The sequence below is a fragment of the Anser cygnoides genome, chromosome 27, assembly GCF_040182565.1.
Source record: "Anser cygnoides isolate HZ-2024a breed goose chromosome 27, Taihu_goose_T2T_genome, whole genome shotgun sequence".
NCBI lineage: Eukaryota > Metazoa > Chordata > Aves > Anseriformes > Anatidae > Anser > Anser cygnoides.
Genome location: NC_089899.1, coordinates 1,512,585 through 1,527,239, shown reverse-complemented (window position 1 = coordinate 1,527,239; position 14,655 = coordinate 1,512,585). Strand labels below are relative to the sequence as shown.

At 64.3% G+C, this 14,655-nt stretch overlaps 2 protein-coding genes across 6 annotated transcripts; one reads left to right on the top strand and one right to left on the bottom strand.

Moving 5' to 3' along the window:
* Positions 1–21: 21 nt before the first annotated feature.
* RFXANK (regulatory factor X associated ankyrin containing protein) lies at positions 22–5,446 on the top strand. 2 transcript variants are annotated; one of them, XM_066983694.1, is made up of 10 exons: positions 22–163; positions 754–968; positions 1,213–1,290; positions 2,006–2,086; positions 2,367–2,432; positions 2,606–2,706; positions 3,689–3,814; positions 4,309–4,375; positions 4,613–4,693; positions 5,059–5,446. In XM_066983694.1, exons 2-10 carry the CDS (start codon positions 761–763, stop codon positions 5,115–5,117), a joined length of 867 nt encoding a protein of 288 aa, XP_066839795.1. In that variant the 5' UTR covers positions 22–163; positions 754–760; the 3' UTR covers positions 5,118–5,446. The 2 variants fall into 2 exon arrangements, with proteins under 2 accessions (XP_066839795.1, XP_066839794.1); XM_066983693.1 differs by having other exon boundaries at positions 4,613–5,446.
* On the bottom strand, positions 4,098–9,907 carry NR2C2AP (nuclear receptor 2C2 associated protein). Of its 4 annotated transcripts, none has more exons than XM_066983697.1 (6): positions 9,861–9,907; positions 7,340–7,432; positions 7,160–7,250; positions 6,966–7,071; positions 6,566–6,633; positions 4,098–6,390 (listed from the first exon to the last, which is right to left on the bottom strand). In XM_066983697.1, exons 1-6 carry the CDS (start codon positions 9,890–9,892, stop codon positions 6,274–6,276), a joined length of 507 nt encoding a protein of 168 aa, XP_066839798.1. In that variant the 5' UTR covers positions 9,893–9,907; the 3' UTR covers positions 4,098–6,273. The 4 variants fall into 4 exon arrangements, with proteins under 4 accessions (XP_066839798.1, XP_066839801.1, XP_066839800.1 ...); XM_066983700.1 differs by lacking the exon at positions 9,861–9,907 and adding an exon at positions 8,370–8,441; XM_066983699.1 differs by lacking the exon at positions 9,861–9,907 and adding an exon at positions 8,236–8,258.
* Between the last annotated feature and the right edge of the window lie 4,748 nt (positions 9,908–14,655).

Here is a 14,655-nt window from a genome sequence, read left to right as displayed (position 1 = left end):
TTCCGCCTCGCTCCCCCCAACCCAAAACCCGGGGTTCCCCCCCCCCCAAAAAATAAAGCAAAAAACCCTGGGGTCCTCCCAGAAAAAACCCTGGGGTCTTTCCCCCAAAATCTGGATCCCCCCCCCAGCCCTTAGCGGAGCCCCGGACCGCGGCCCCGAGCAGGTAACCGCCTCCTTCCTCCGCCGGGCCTGGAGGCCTCGGGTGGGCGCAGGCCTCGCCCCCCCCCCCCCCGCTCCTCCTCCGGTGTCACCGTGGTGGGGACAGCACCGAGACCCCCCCCCCCCCCCCCGGGACCCCCGCGCCTCGCCAGGGCCCGAGGAAGGGGGAACCGCAGGGGTTCCTCACGGGGACGGGGGCTGGGGGTGAGGCCAGGCCTGTGGGGACAGCTGGGGGGCGGCCGGGGGGACGGGGGTGGCCCCTGGGTGCTGGGGGCAAAGAGGGGCCCAAAATTAAGGGGAGCGGTGGCCGCGTGTGGGGACGGGGCGGCCTTCACCCCACGATGTCCCTTTGTGTCCTGGGAGACGTCCCTGCTGTTTACCCTTCTTGATACGGTTGTGGGGCGGTTCCCCCATGGAAGGTTTTGACCCCTTCTTAACACGGTTGTGGGGCAGTTCCCCCATAGAAGGTTTTTTTCCCCTTCTTCACGCGATCGTGGGGCGGTTCCCCCGTAGAAGGTTTATTCCCCTTAACATGGTTGTGGGGCAGTTCCCCTGAGGAAGGTTTTCCCCCTTTTTAACACGTTTGTGTCGCAGTTCCCCTATGGAAGGCGAAGAAGCAGCCGCTCGTCTCATGGAGGCTCCCCTGAGTGATGAGGACGCCCAAGAGCTTCCAGAAGAGGGTGAGAATGGAGCTGAAGGAGCAGCGGCCGCGGAGGAGCTGACTGGGACTGGGGACACAGAGGATGGGGGTGTCCCCGTGGGGCTCCTGCGGCCAGACGGGGACATGTTGTGCTCCAGCTCTGTGGACGGTGAGTGCTGGGGGTGGCAGGGGGGTGACAGCTGACACAGGGCATACACAGAACCAAACCCTCCGGGGGAATTCAGACAGGGAAGGAGCCTGGTGAAAGCAGCTTTCCTGCACCCCCCTGCAGCAGTAGGGGTGGCCGTGAGGTGCTTGCTGTGTCAGTCAGGTCTCGCTGTGCCACATGTGGAGCCCGGTCTGCTCCCCAGGAAGTGGCACCAAGGTCCCTAACAATTATCCTTGTTCTGCAGGTGGAGCAGACACTCTTCTGAAGCCCTCAACTGCCTCGATGGACAGGCAGAGGAGCACTGAGCTCTCAGCCCTTGACAGTGAGTATTGCAGAGCCTGGTGTTCACAGATCCTGGTGCGCAGCCCCAGTGGGAGACGGGCGTGGGAGAGGTCATCTGCTTGCAAAGGGACCTCTCACCCCACAAAGGCAGCTGGAAAAAAGTCTTTTACCACTCTTGGTCCCTTCCATAATGCAGCAAGGCTAAGTCCAGATCTAAGCCTTGTTGATGACTTGTGTTGGCAGTGAGAGGTCGCTGCAGCTCCACACAGAGGAACTGGAGTTTGTAAAGTCTTTCTCTGTACTTTCCTAATTAAACTACCAATCGCTTGTTGAAAATACATCCAGGTTTCCAAGTGGAGCTCTTCACGCGTAGGAAATACGAGGATGAACTTGAGTGCATCCCCAGGCTGTCCTCTGCAGTATATCGTGTGCAATTATGCCATTAATGCCAGATCCCTGTCTCCCGTGGTGGCCCAGATGGACCGTGCCCCTCCTTGGGCAGCTGTTCGGGCTGTTTTATCTTCCCTGCTCAGCTGTTGGTCCCCGCACGCTGGTCAAACCTCGATCCCCAGGCTCTTCACTTGCAAGGGGATAATTCCTTTTGTGCAGAGCTCAGTTCTGACAGGAGGGAACAGCTTCGGATAAGTCACATTGGGCTGACAGGAGTTCTCATGAGGCACTTGGCCTCGAGTCAGCCTGGTTCCTCGCTGTGCACGGAGGAGATGTTCTGTGACTCTCTCCTCTCTCTGGAACAGGCTTCCCCCTGAAGCACTCGAACACGCTGACGAACAGGCAGCGCGGCAACGAGGTCTCGGCCCTCCCAGCCACGCTGGACAGTGAGTACAGCTGGGCACATCGCGCTGTGCGCCTCACACCGCAGACACGGGGATGCAGAGGGAGCAGCGGGACAGTAGGACTGGAGCCTCCCTCCATCTGCTGCTGTCCCTCTGTTCTCAGCGTCTGCAGAAAGGTGTTAATTGCCCACTGGGGTTTTGGGGGTTCAGATGGGGGCTGTTTGGTTATCACCTGCAGGCACTTGCAAGGCTCCCCCTTGCAGGCGATGGGCGCTGAGCTGGGAAACATTTTGTCCTGATGGTTGAATTCTCTCTCCCCTAGCGCTGTCCGTTCACCAGCTAGCTGCCCAAGGTGAGCTCAGCCAGCTGAAGGAGCATCTTCGGAAAGGTACGTGTCTTTGGGATCTCATCCCAGGTCGTGCAGAGTCCTGCCAGCTCACAGAGCGCCCTTTGATAAACCCTTGGCTTAGTTTTACAGCCTTTGCTGGGTTTACAGGGGGGAACAGGAAGCAGAGGGGCTTTGACCTTCCTATTTAAGATGTCTCCTCTGTTTTTGTGCAGGTGAGAACTTGGTAAATAAACGTGACGAGAGAGGTTTCACGCCACTGATCTGGGCTGCAGCCTTTGGAGAGATCGAAACGGTCCGTCACCTGCTGGAATGGGTAAGGTCACGCTTGTGCAGTGCCTTGTTAATGAGAAACTTCCCAACTCCAACCCCAGTGCCTGCCAAAACGTCCAGCATCGTCCTGGTGCCTCAGCCAGCCTTTCCCCCGGCACCAAACAGGACACGTTCGCAGAGCTAATGGCTCAGACGCTGCCAGATGCTCCCCGTCAGGCTGTGGGCTAAGTCAGGAGCATGATGAGCCTTATCTCACAGCTAGCAATAACTGTTTGTAATTAAATATCTGCTTATTGGCAATTTGAGATCAGACTTATCACTTGGGCCCTGTAATCTGCCCATAAATGCGCTCGCTGAGGTATCATCGCAGTTAATGAACTCATTGCTGCAGCGTCCTCAAGTGCTGGGCCTGCAGCCAGGGGCTGCGTGGGGGCGAGCAGGACCCAGGTCCTTGTGTGCTCTGGATGAAGGTGCTCCCCAAAGCTCTGTCCTCGTGTGTCTGCCCATCAGCACGTGCTCACGTTACATAAACGCTGGCCAAATGCTGGCTCCGTTAGCAGCAAAACTGCAGTTTGTTACCGGAAAGACAAACAGAACCCCAAATAAATGAGGGGATACGTTGCTAAAGGATATAATGAAATCCAGGAGAGGTTCCTGGCTAGCAGAGCTCAGAGGACAGGGCAGGTTTTCAGGTTGAGGACTAACAAAAGAGAGGGTGGATGTTGTCCAGGCACCTCTAGACAGAGCCAGTAATGCTGTTACTGGTGATGGGAGAAAGGACTGAGTAACAGAAGCCATCAGGCTTAGCTTAGTGACACTGGAGAAGGGCTTTTAAGTCCTCACCTGAGACATTTGTTGATTAGAATATGCCTGGTAAGGACTTTGGGAAGGAGAGGTCGCTGGGACTGGGGGACCTGGCTCCACAATCAGCCAGCCCAGGGCATTCAGCAAGGCCGTGCCAAGCTCCCAGGTTCTCAGCAGCGCTCCTTCACCCAGCGGGGCTAACATCTGTGCTGTCCCCCCAGGGTGCTGACCCCCACGCGCTGGCGAAGGAGCGGGAGAGCGCCCTGTCCCTGGCCAGCATGGGCGGCTACACCGACATCGTCATCATGCTGCTGGAGAGGAACGCGGACATCAACATCTACGACTGGGTGAGTGCTGCTGCGCGGGCTGTGCCGGCGCTGCGAGCGACACTAGGCCCCAGACGAGGCTCCGCAAAGCTCATTTTAAAAAACAGCAGCGAGTTCACATCGTTCCGGGCCGAGTCAGCAGCAGTGCGTTTCTCCTAGCTGCTTCCCAGGCTCGCAACGCTCGTTTACTTGCTCATGCAGTTGCTTCGAGAAATTAATCTAGATAATAATTTTAAATAGTTTCCTCGCTTGCTCACAGTGGTGATGTTACCAGCCACAAGGAAACTGCACTCAGAAATTAAGGTTGTCTTTGAAATTACAGTTATTTTATTGCATACAGAGAATAAAACCTGCGCAGAGCCGCTCTGCAAGAAAACACTCAGCCCGGAGCTGGGAGAGGGTAGAAAAGGGAGCCCAGCGGGTCAGGGATCGACCGCTCTGGGAGGAGCGGGAGCTGTGTGAGCACAGCCCTGTGCGAGGCCAGCAATGACACAGCCCCTTCCCTTTCCCTGCAGAACGGCGGCACTCCTCTGCTCTACGCCGTGCGCGGCAATCACGTCAAGTGTGTCGAGGCCCTACTAGGTAACGGGGAAGATCCGCGCTAAATCCTCGGCCTCGAGTTGCGGCTTGTTGGTAACCGCCATGGGGACAGAGCGTGACGTGCCTGGGGGGAAAGACTGAGCAGCCTGGGGGTGTCACGGGGCGCTGCCCGGCCAGGAGGGGTGCTTTTTGGGGGTCTCCTCACCCTGCACCGGCCCCGGAGGGGACACCGTGTCAGCAGGGGCACGCTGCGCCCTGACTGCCACTGCCTGCTTGCAGCTCGCGGTGCCGACCTGACGACAGAAGCAGATTCTGGCTACACCCCGATGGATCTGGCCGTGGCCCTGGGACACAAGAAAGGCAAGTGTCCCTTGCACACGTGGCAGGGAGACCTGACTTCCCTCTGCAGCAAGCCTACAGGCAGCTCCCAGCCCAGCTCAGGGCTTTCTTTGACCTTCCACCACAGCTGCCTGCTCTGCCATGCAGAGAAACTGAGCCAGAGAAGTCAAGCTAGGTCCTGTTCCCCTTGCTCCCCCTCCAAACCAGAGCTGTGCTGGCAGCGGGACTGGGACAGGGGAGATAGGCCCCTGCAGAAAGGGATTTTCCAGCTTCCCATTGGAAAACAGGAGCCAAACAGTGACCAAGTCCTGCCCACAGCAGACCTGGGTTCTAAGAGGCTTGGCTTCCCTGGGTTTCATCTCTCTCCCTTCTCTCCCCCTCATTAGTCCAACAGGTTATTGAAAATCACATCCTCAAGCTATTCCAGAACAAAGGCTTGGAGTGACAGCGGTTCACGCTGCACCGCTGCAGCACCAGCGCTTCTCTTGGCCGACGCAGGGCTCTCCCCTGGGACCAACATGGCCTGACCCAGCGGTCCCAAAACGGGCGGCAGCAGCACAATGCTTCGAGCAAGGAGCACGTGGAGGAAGCTGTGAACCAACCGCCTGGCCTCGGCGGGTTTATGCCACCCCTGGAAGGCGGCATGGCCTCGGTGCCTCGCACCCGGGGACACTCACTCCTCAGGGCAGCTGCATTTCTGCTCCCTCTGGGCTCGGCTGCTTCGTGCGTGCATCCAAGTATTGCATTTTTTTGGAAGTAAACTCTAAAAGCAGCCGTGTGGAGCCCTGTCTGTTACCTCAGTTGCATCCCCTTGGGTCTGTCACAGCAGCCAGCCCCCGATCCCAGCACCAGCTAATCGGGAACTGGGCCAACCAAGCTCTTTGAGGCTGGCACCCTCCCGGTGTCCCCATATTCCTCTCCAGAGCTGCCTCACTGAAGAGCGGTGGCCCCCTCTTGCACCTCCCTTCACGCAGCCCTGTAACCAGCCGGGGAAATACCCATGGGCAGGAGCAAGATCCTGCAGGAAATATCACCCTGCCAGCCAGGAACACGGCACGGCCCCGGCCGACAGCTGAGCCCGCGCTTTGTGAGCCCGCAAAGAGCCGCTCCGAGCAGCTCAGGGGCGGTTACCAAAGGGGGGAGACAGCCAGAGTCCCCAGCACGAGGAGTGAGCACCTTCTCCTCCTCTCCCCTGCCCAAACCAGGCACCAACATCACGGCAGCAGAACCAAAAACAGGGCCGGGGCAGGGCAAACCCCACAGGGCTCCGTCCTGGGGTGCCTCTGGCCCAAAGAGCAGCCGGGAAGGAGCTGGGGGTCGCCACCACCGTTTATTCAGCCGGCTGCACGGGCTGCGTTCCCTCCCCTCCCCCCAAAAAGGCACCAAAGGTGGCTTGCGAGTCCAGCACGTGGATCTCTGCTTGAGCGCCCCTCCTGCGCTGCCACGGGGTGGGGTCCCCTCTCCATCCGTCAGCACTTCGGGGCGGCGCACCCCTGCTGGCAGCGTTTGCTGTCCCGTTTCTCCCCATGCAGCAGAGCCCCGGGGGGGGGGGAATGAGGGCGCTGGGAGAGCAGCCCCCCCCCCACACACACACTGCTGCCCTACAGCCTCTCGCCCAGCACCCTGAGGTGGTACACCACGATGCGCCCAAAGAAGTCCGTGCTGTTCTCAAAGGTGATCTTCAGCTTATCCAGAGCCGTCTCCTCCACCTGGAATCTGTGCGGGGCCCGTAAAGGAAAAAAAAAACCACAAACACAAACAAAACCAGGCAGGGGGACACCCCAGCGTGGGGGAGACCTGTTTTAGCAGCAGCAAAGTGCCACCAGGCACCTGCGGGATTGTCACCTAAAGACCTCAACAGCAGCTCTGTCGCCGCGCCGCGGCAAAGGATATCTGCATGGCGTTAACGTCCTCGGGGTACAGCTCGGATATTTTCACCGGTTCTTCGCCCGTTCTGCAGCCTGCGGGGCGTAAGGGTGGAGGCAGCCGTGTGGAGGTGCTGGGGGAGCCCTAAATGCCTGCCGTGGGCTCAGCCGCCCCCAAAATCCTCCCTGCGTGGCTCTGCTGCAGGGCTGGGAGCAGCGCGTTTGCCACCTGGTGGGCGAGGTTCCCAAAGTGTCCCGGAGAACCCCGGGGTCCTCACTCCGCACCCCCTTCTGCCCCGGCCCACGGCCCCAAGCCCCTCTGGAGTTTCAGGAACAGCTAACAAACGGCTTTGGGCCCTACAGCAAAGCTCTGCGGGATCCAGGCGTGGATAAAGGGAACCGGAGGCACCCCACGAGCAGCTCCTCACCTTCCAGCGTGCACAGCCGGCTGGAGAACCCCCCCTGGAACTGGATGTGGAGCTGCGAGACCTTGACGGTGCGGGGGAAATCCAGGGCGACCCACTGGCGCGCGCCCTGGAGGCAGGAACGACACCGGGGCTCCGTCAGGGTGGGGACAGCGGGGTTTTTAAACGCGGGCACGGCTCCCACCCTCACCCCCTACCTGGTCCGAGTTCCAGCACGTCTCCTCGTTGGCATCAAACATGTGCTTCTTCCCAAACTGCTTCACGTCCCGGTTCAGCACGGAGCTCACCCTGCGGGGACACGCGTCACCACCCCGAGGACGCGATGGCGACAGCGTGGCCCCGGCACCCCCCCTGTCCCCTTGGGGACCAGGACTCACCGCGTGGCCGTGTCGGCGCAGATCAGGGGCTCCGTGGGCATCGCTGCGTGTGGGGAGACGGGATCGGGAACGGCTGCAGGGTATTGGGGGCACCTGGAGAAAATTGGGGGCACCTGGGCAGGGCTGCGGCACCTGAAGGGATGTCCCAAGCAGCAGTGGGGACGCCTGGGGGGCAACGGGGGCACCTGGGCAGCAGTGGGGGCAACCTGGCATCGCTTGGGACCCCTGAGCAGCACTGGGGACCCCCGGGAGAAATGTGAACCCCGAGCACATTGGGGACCCTATAGCAGCATTGGGGACCCCCAGTAGAAATGGGAACTCTAAGCAGCCTTGGGGACCCTATGGCACCTTTGGGGACCCCTAAGCAGTACTGGGGACCCCCAATCCGCAGGGGGACCCCCAATCAAAATGTGAACCCCGAGCACATTGGGGACCCTATGGCACCTTTGGGGACCCCTGAGCAGCGCTGGGGACACCTGGCCAGGCCTGGGGACCCCCGGAGAGCATTAGGGACCCCCGGACAGCTGAGGGACAGGGGGGGGCACCCAGTAGCAATGGTGACCCCCCCAAGCACCCCCACCGCGCCCTGCACCCCCATCCCTTGCCTCCCCAATGTCCCCCAGCCCCGCACTCACCCCATGGCCCCCCCCGTGCCCCCAGCCCTGCACATGCCCCGTGCCCCCCCGTGCCCCCCAGCCCCGCACTCACCCCATGCCCCCCCCATGTTCCGTGTCCCCCCGTGCCCCCCAGCCCCGCACTCACCCCATGCCCCCCCCATGCTCCGTGCCCCCCAGCCCCGCACTCACCCCATGCCCCCCCCATGCTCCGTGCCCCCCAGCCCCGCACTCACCCCATGCCCCCCCCATGCTCCGTGCCCCCCCCAGCCCCGCACTCACCCCATACCCCCCCATGCTCCGTGCCCCCCCAGCCCCGCACTCACCCCATGCCCCCCCCATGCTCCGTGCCCCCCCCCAGCCCCGCACTCACCCCATACCCCCCCATGCTCCGTGCCCCCCAGCCCCGCACTCACCCCGTGCTCCCCCCTCGTGCCCCCCCCGTGCAGGAAACGGCGCGGCCGCTTCCGTGGGGCCGGGCCCGCCTCCCCCCGCCCCCCCCCCGCGCTCCGCCCCCCCCGCGCCGCCAACCGGGGAGCGGCCTTGGAGGGGGGGGGCACTGGGGGGGCACGGGGGGAAAGCGGGGGGGGTCCCTGCAGCACCGCCGGGGGGGCCCCATGCGGCACCCCGGGGGCTGGTGCCGCACCCCCATGGGGGGGGGCCGAGCCTCCCCCCCCCCATTGAGGGCTTCAGTGGGGACCCCACGCTCCTGGGTTTGGGGGGGGGGATTTGCACCGCCCCCCCCCCCCCCAAGGGGCTGCACAAGGTGGGCAGGAGCCCCCCGCACTGAGCGCTCCGGGAGGGGGGGGGGGGGGCGTGCACCCCCCAGAGCCCCCCGGGGGGCTGCAGCCCGGCGCTGCCCCTGCGATGGCTTCGTGCCCCCCCCCCCTCCGGCATCGCCCCCCCCCCCCCCGGCCCCTGCTCGGGGTTTGGGCTCCGGGGGTGTCCCCGGCCGGTGCCCTGCTGGGCCAGCTCTGTAGGTGGCACTGGCGGAGCGCGGCTGAGGGGAGAGGCCCGGAGGCGCTGCGGGGGGGGGGGGGGGGGGGAACGGGTGCGGGTTGTGTGCGGGAATCCGGCGCCCCGGGCACCCCTGCGCGCCCCGGCATCGCTGCACGGGAGCAGCCCCATGGCGGAGCTACCCCGCACGCTCCGGCATCCTCACGCACCCGGCTGTGTGCGCCAGCATCCCTAAATGCGCCAGCATCAGTGCCAGCATCTCCATGTGCTCCAGCATCCCTAAATGCACCAGCATCTCCATGTGCTCCAGCATCCCCAAACGTTCAGCATCCATAAAGGATCCAGCACCACCACGTGCTCTGGCATCCCCGTGTGCCCCAGCATCCCCATGTGCTCCAGCACCCCGAAATGTTCCAGCACCCCGAAATGTTCCAGCACCCCTACATGTTCCAGCATCCATAAATGTTCCAGCATCCCCATGCGCTGCAACATCCCCGTATGCTCCAGCACCCCCGAATGTTCCAGCCCCCCTGTGTTCTCCAGCATCACCAAGGCCCCAGCATCCCTGTGTGCTCCAGCACCCATAAATCTTCCAGGATCCCTAAATGTTCCAGCATCCCCACGTGCTCCAGCACCCCTGTGTGCCCCAGCATCCCCGTGTGCCGCAGCATCCCCACGTGCTCCAGCACCCCCAAATGTTCCAGCCCCCCTGTGTTCTCCAGCACCCCTCCGTGCTCCAGCATCCCCGCTCAGGTGCGTCCCTACGTTGGAGCACCCCTGCGCACCCAAGGCAGCCCCCCTGCAGCCCCCCCCCGGCCGTGCTGGCAGGGGCCTGGCCGCTGTGCGGGGTTGAGCTGCGCACCCCGAGCCTCCGAGGGAGCAGTGGGGAGCCTGCAGCAGCTGTGCAGGGAGAAGCAGCCCCGCTCACACGCACGCACGCTCGCACTCACGACAGCTGCTTAAAATTATCCTTCGCAAGCATATGGTGCCGCTGCGCTTGCCCACGGCCCCGGGTCTTTGTGGGTGCTCGGCGAGGCTGCCAGCCCCAGCCCTGCGGTGTCCCGCGTCCCCTGTCAGCCCCCACTGCCACTTTACTGGGGGAGGTGACAAAAGCCAACGGCACAGCGGCGGTCTGCAGCCCTCCCGAGCCTCCCCGGGTGTTTGTCTGCCAGCATGAGTCACAGCGACCGCGCTGAGGCTGCCTCTGAGCTCAGGCAAAAGCAAAAATAAAACCAGGCGAGTGCTGCAAAGCCTTCACCTCCCCCCTGCAGCAAGGCTCTGCGCCGGCACGCGGGGCCTGGGGGTGCTTCGTCCTCCCAGCTATGCCCCCTGCCAGGGCTGCGCACGCGCGTGTGCACACTGGCACACGTGTGCACGTGGGTGCCACCGAGGACACGCACCTGCGTGCCCGTGCACGAGCACGCATGCGACGGCGCGTGCAGGCACACGCGTGCACGCGTGATGCGCGCTGCACCTTCCTCCTCCTCCCTCCCCGAGTTTTGCCTGAGAAATTGGGTCAGGAACACGGGAGCCTTAATTGTCACTCGGCTAATGGCACGGTGAGGGACAGGTCTGCTATTTCTGCCACCGCGGCCCACGCCTCCTCCCACCTGCATCTTCCCCGGCAGCGTCTCTGCTCCGAGCAGGGCAGACCGAGCCGCTCCCCGCCTCGCTGCAGCCCCCTTGCCCTGGGGGGCACCGGGATGGCGACTACCCCCCTGCCACCGCCCCTGTCCCCATCTCTGCCCGCTCAGCACCCCATGTCCCCTGGGTTCTTCATCCTTCTTCGCCCTCCTCGCTCTCGAGGAAAGGCCCGGGCGGGAAGCGCAGATATTTTGCCGTGGCCCAGAGCGGCTTGGCTCGCCCCAAGGGGGGACTTTGCCTTTTGTAAAAGCTCATAGAAAAGGCTGCTGGGATGAGAAACCAGGCACCGGCACGGAGCCAAGACCCCGCTCCCACCAGGCGAGACCCCCCCCCCGTGCCGCCCCGTAGGGTGCCGGCCCGGCGCAGGAAGCGGGTGCCGGCGCCTTTTGTGCGGCGGGGTGGCAGCGTGCGAGTTTTTTGCTGAGCAACCCCGGCTGGCGCGGGGAGCCGCTTCCGAAGAAGAAGCGGGTGTTGTGCCCTTTGCAGTTAATTACTTGCGGCGATTGATTTCCACTTCCGTGTAAACGCCGGGGATTACCGGTGAATGCGGCACAGGCGCTATTCAGCGCCGCGGCCGCCCTGCCCGCCACAGGGCCCTGCCTGTTCTCCCGGGGGATGCGATGCTGCCTTCATCCCCTCCGCCGTGCCGGGGGGGTGCTGGGGGCGAGGGGGCCGGGAAGGGCGAGGTTGGGCACCGCTGCCCGCTGCCGCGTGGCCGTGGGCTCGGTAATTGGTGCTGAGCAGCAGCGTGGTGGCATCCGCGCGCTGGGAAGGAGCCGTGCAGGGCAGCGGTGAGGGCACTGCTCCGGGGGGAGGCAGAGGAAGGGATGTAATTATAATTATCTCGTTACAACCAGCCACCAACCTCCCAGCGAGCACCCTGCCGGCCGGAGCCAAGGGTGCTGGGCGCCCATGGTGCTCCTCAGCACCACGGGGCTGCCGCCCTCTGGGCCGGAGAGGTGACACATCAGCCGGGAGCAGGTGTCGGGGATGAGGTGCCACTAACGAGCCTGGCGCCGTTAACGAGCCCGGCTCTGCTAACGGGCACGCTGCTCAGAGTACCCGCGCGGGCAGGGCCAGGGGGGGCAATTACCGCTAGGGCTAATAAAGCAGCGCCGCGTCCAGCCCTGCTGCTGGTTATTGCCGGTGCCAGAAAGGGGCTGAGGAGGGGTGAATGTCCCCTGCACCCGGGGGGGGCACACGTGCCCAGCGTGCCCAGCCCCGCTGGCTGCTCCCCCAAATCCCCCCCCCCGTGCTGCAGCCAGGGCAGAGGTGCAGGATTGGGCCCCCCTCTGCAGATTCTGAGCTGGTGGCGCTGCCACCCCGCGGAGTCCCCAGAGGAGGGGACCAGGCTGGGTCACGGCCCGTGTCCCTCGCGTCTCCTTTGGGGGCCGGGTGCTGGCCGGGGAGGGCGCAGGAGCGGGTCTGGGCTGCCGGCAGGCCGAAGGGGGAAGGGAAGGAGGCAGTTGCCATGGAAACAGAAAATAAAATCAATTCATCCTGCCGGCGGGTTCGCAGCGAAGTTGTGCTTGGCCAGGGCAGGGTACCCCGTCCCCGGGCATGGCACCCGTGGTGGCCCCCAGCCCGCGGTCCTCTCCGTGCCCTCGTCACCCTTGCCCGGGTCACGGCACGGGGCAGTTTGGGCCAAAAGCGGGGACGGTTCTGGGAGCAGCTGGGGCGAGCCGCAGGGCTTGGGGACAGCGTGGAGGTGGCTCCGTGGCACCAGCGTTGGGTCTCATCCAGATCAGCCCCCGGATCGGGGTGTCCTGCCCCGCTCCAGCCCCAGCACCAACATCACAGCGGCATTTTTACCAAGCCCAGGTACCGGCTGCGGCTCGCCCGGCGTTCCGGCCCCGCAGAGCCGTCCGTCCATCCATCCATCCATCCATCCATCCGTCCGTCCGTCCGTCCTGCCGCCTGTCCCCGTGCCAGCGCCCCGAGCGCTGGCCGCAGCTGCGGTGGCAGGGGCCTCATTACGGAGCCGCTCTCCCAGTGAATGTGGCAGCTCTCCTGGAACGGGCTTCATTAGCCGGAGGCGGACCTGAGCGGAATAACAAGCGGCTCGCCGGGGCGTGGGACGGGGTCCCCACGCGCACCCCGGGGGGACACGGCCGTGCTCCGGCTTGGCCACGTCCCCTCTCTTGCGGTCCTCAGCGGGAGGCACGCCTGGCTGAGACCTCCCAAACTCGTGCCACGTGTGGCTCCCGGTCCCTTTGCTGTCCTTGGGGGCTGTACCGGAGCGGAGCGGGAGGCTCTGCCGTGGGGTCGCCCCGACGCCGGTGCCGTGCCGGTGTCCCCAGGGGCAGCGACGGGTCCTGGCCTTTGGTGGCAGGAGCCCCTCGCCCCTGTCGTGCACCCGCACGCCCGCGGCCGCCTCCCCGGTGCCCTCCCCGCATCCCTGTCACAACAAAGGAAAACATCTTTGGATGGAAACTGCGGGAGGGTCGTCACGGCAACACTGCTGCAGGATTTCGCCAGAAACCCATCGTTCCAGCTCAAAAAGGCGCCCCTGGTCCCTGCTCTCTTCGTCGGTGCAAAACTGGACGGGGCTGGGGACGAAGCAGAGCGGGACCGAGGTGCAGAGTGACCTAAGTGCCACCAAGCCAGGGGGCACCCAGCCTGTCCCTGGTGTGGATGGGGACACGGGGGCGCAGGGGGGACCCCGTTGGACAGCCGGGAGCAGCTCGGGGCAGAGCTGCCGGTGCCCAGCCAGGCAGGACGTGCAGTGGGGGACAGGGCAGAGGATGAGGATGGGCTGGCGCTGCGGCTGGGGAACCCCAAATCCGACCCCAAATCCCTTTCCCCCAAAAACGATGGGGAATCAGGGCCATCCCTCCGTGCCACGTGGAGCTGCATCTCCCACCCCATCCTGCCAGGCCGGACAGGAGGGGATGGACACAAAGGGGCATCGGGGCTTGGCCGCAGGCCAGGGGAACCCTATGAATTCACCTCCTGCCCTTAGGGACCGGCTGGAGGGCGCAGCCCCGAGCCGGTGGGGGAGCCGGTCCACGCCGCCGTCCCGCCGTGGGCTGCGCTCCCCGGGCACGGAGCAGCTGCCAGCGCGGGGAGGAGCGCTGGGGGGAGCGGTGTCTATTAAATCCTCATCCATAAGCCGCGCTGGCTGGTGTCTGTTATGACATTTATCTCCACTCGAGAGGAGAGCTCCGATAACTCACTGCCGGCACCTTCGCTCAGCAAGACAAATGGCCGGCGGCGTTTCGGCCGCGCTGCCCGCGGGGCCGGGGCTGCCCACGGGGCTCGGTCCTCGCTGGGCTCCGGCACAACCATCCTGTGGGGCAGGGGGTGTTTTTGGGGAGAAATCCCCCCACTGGGGCGTGCTGCCGCTGTTAATTCCCAGCTGGGAGAGGGGAAGAAGTGGCGCTGTCCCTGGGCGTGCTGTGAAATGCAGAGGGGGGATGTAGGGCTTGCCGTGGGTGCGGGACCAAGAGCATCCTCACCCCGAATGGTGCTGAGCTGGTGCTGGGTCAGCATTTTGGAGCTGGCCTCATCCTGCTGAGCATGGCCAAAGGTGCGGCCTCGAGCATGACCATCCGTGCTCACCCACGTCCCCATGCTGGGCCACCCCGTGTCCCCGCTCTGGGGACATGGAGATGGAGCGAGACGGTGCACCCATGGGTGCCCTTTCTCCCAAGATGATGAATTGGAGACCTGTAGGGTGGCACCACCCGACACCTGGGTGCTCAGCAAGTGGGGGCAGCACGGGGACAGCACCGGGTCCTTCTCCCCAACCCCGCTTGGCAAACGGCACGGGGCCGTTAACCCCTGCCGCCTTCCCCCCGCACCCGGGCACCTTTTGGGGCCGGGGCCGCCAGCTGCAGCGGCAGAAAGGAGGGGAACAGAAGGGCTCTGTGGTAGGGGCTCACAAAAGGCAGGAAGCGGCGCCTGGGCCTCGAAGTCCCGCACAATGGAGTCGGAAATGAGAACTTTGCTCTCGGGTTTCCGTGGGCCCATCCTATAGACGCGGAAGAGAAAGGGCACCCGTCTCCGCCGGGGCGCTGCGCCGGCCGCTGCCAAGTCGCGGGAGACAGGGCGGCTTTCTCCATTCAGGCCGGCAGGTTTTGGGGGGGAAAAAAAGTGCCC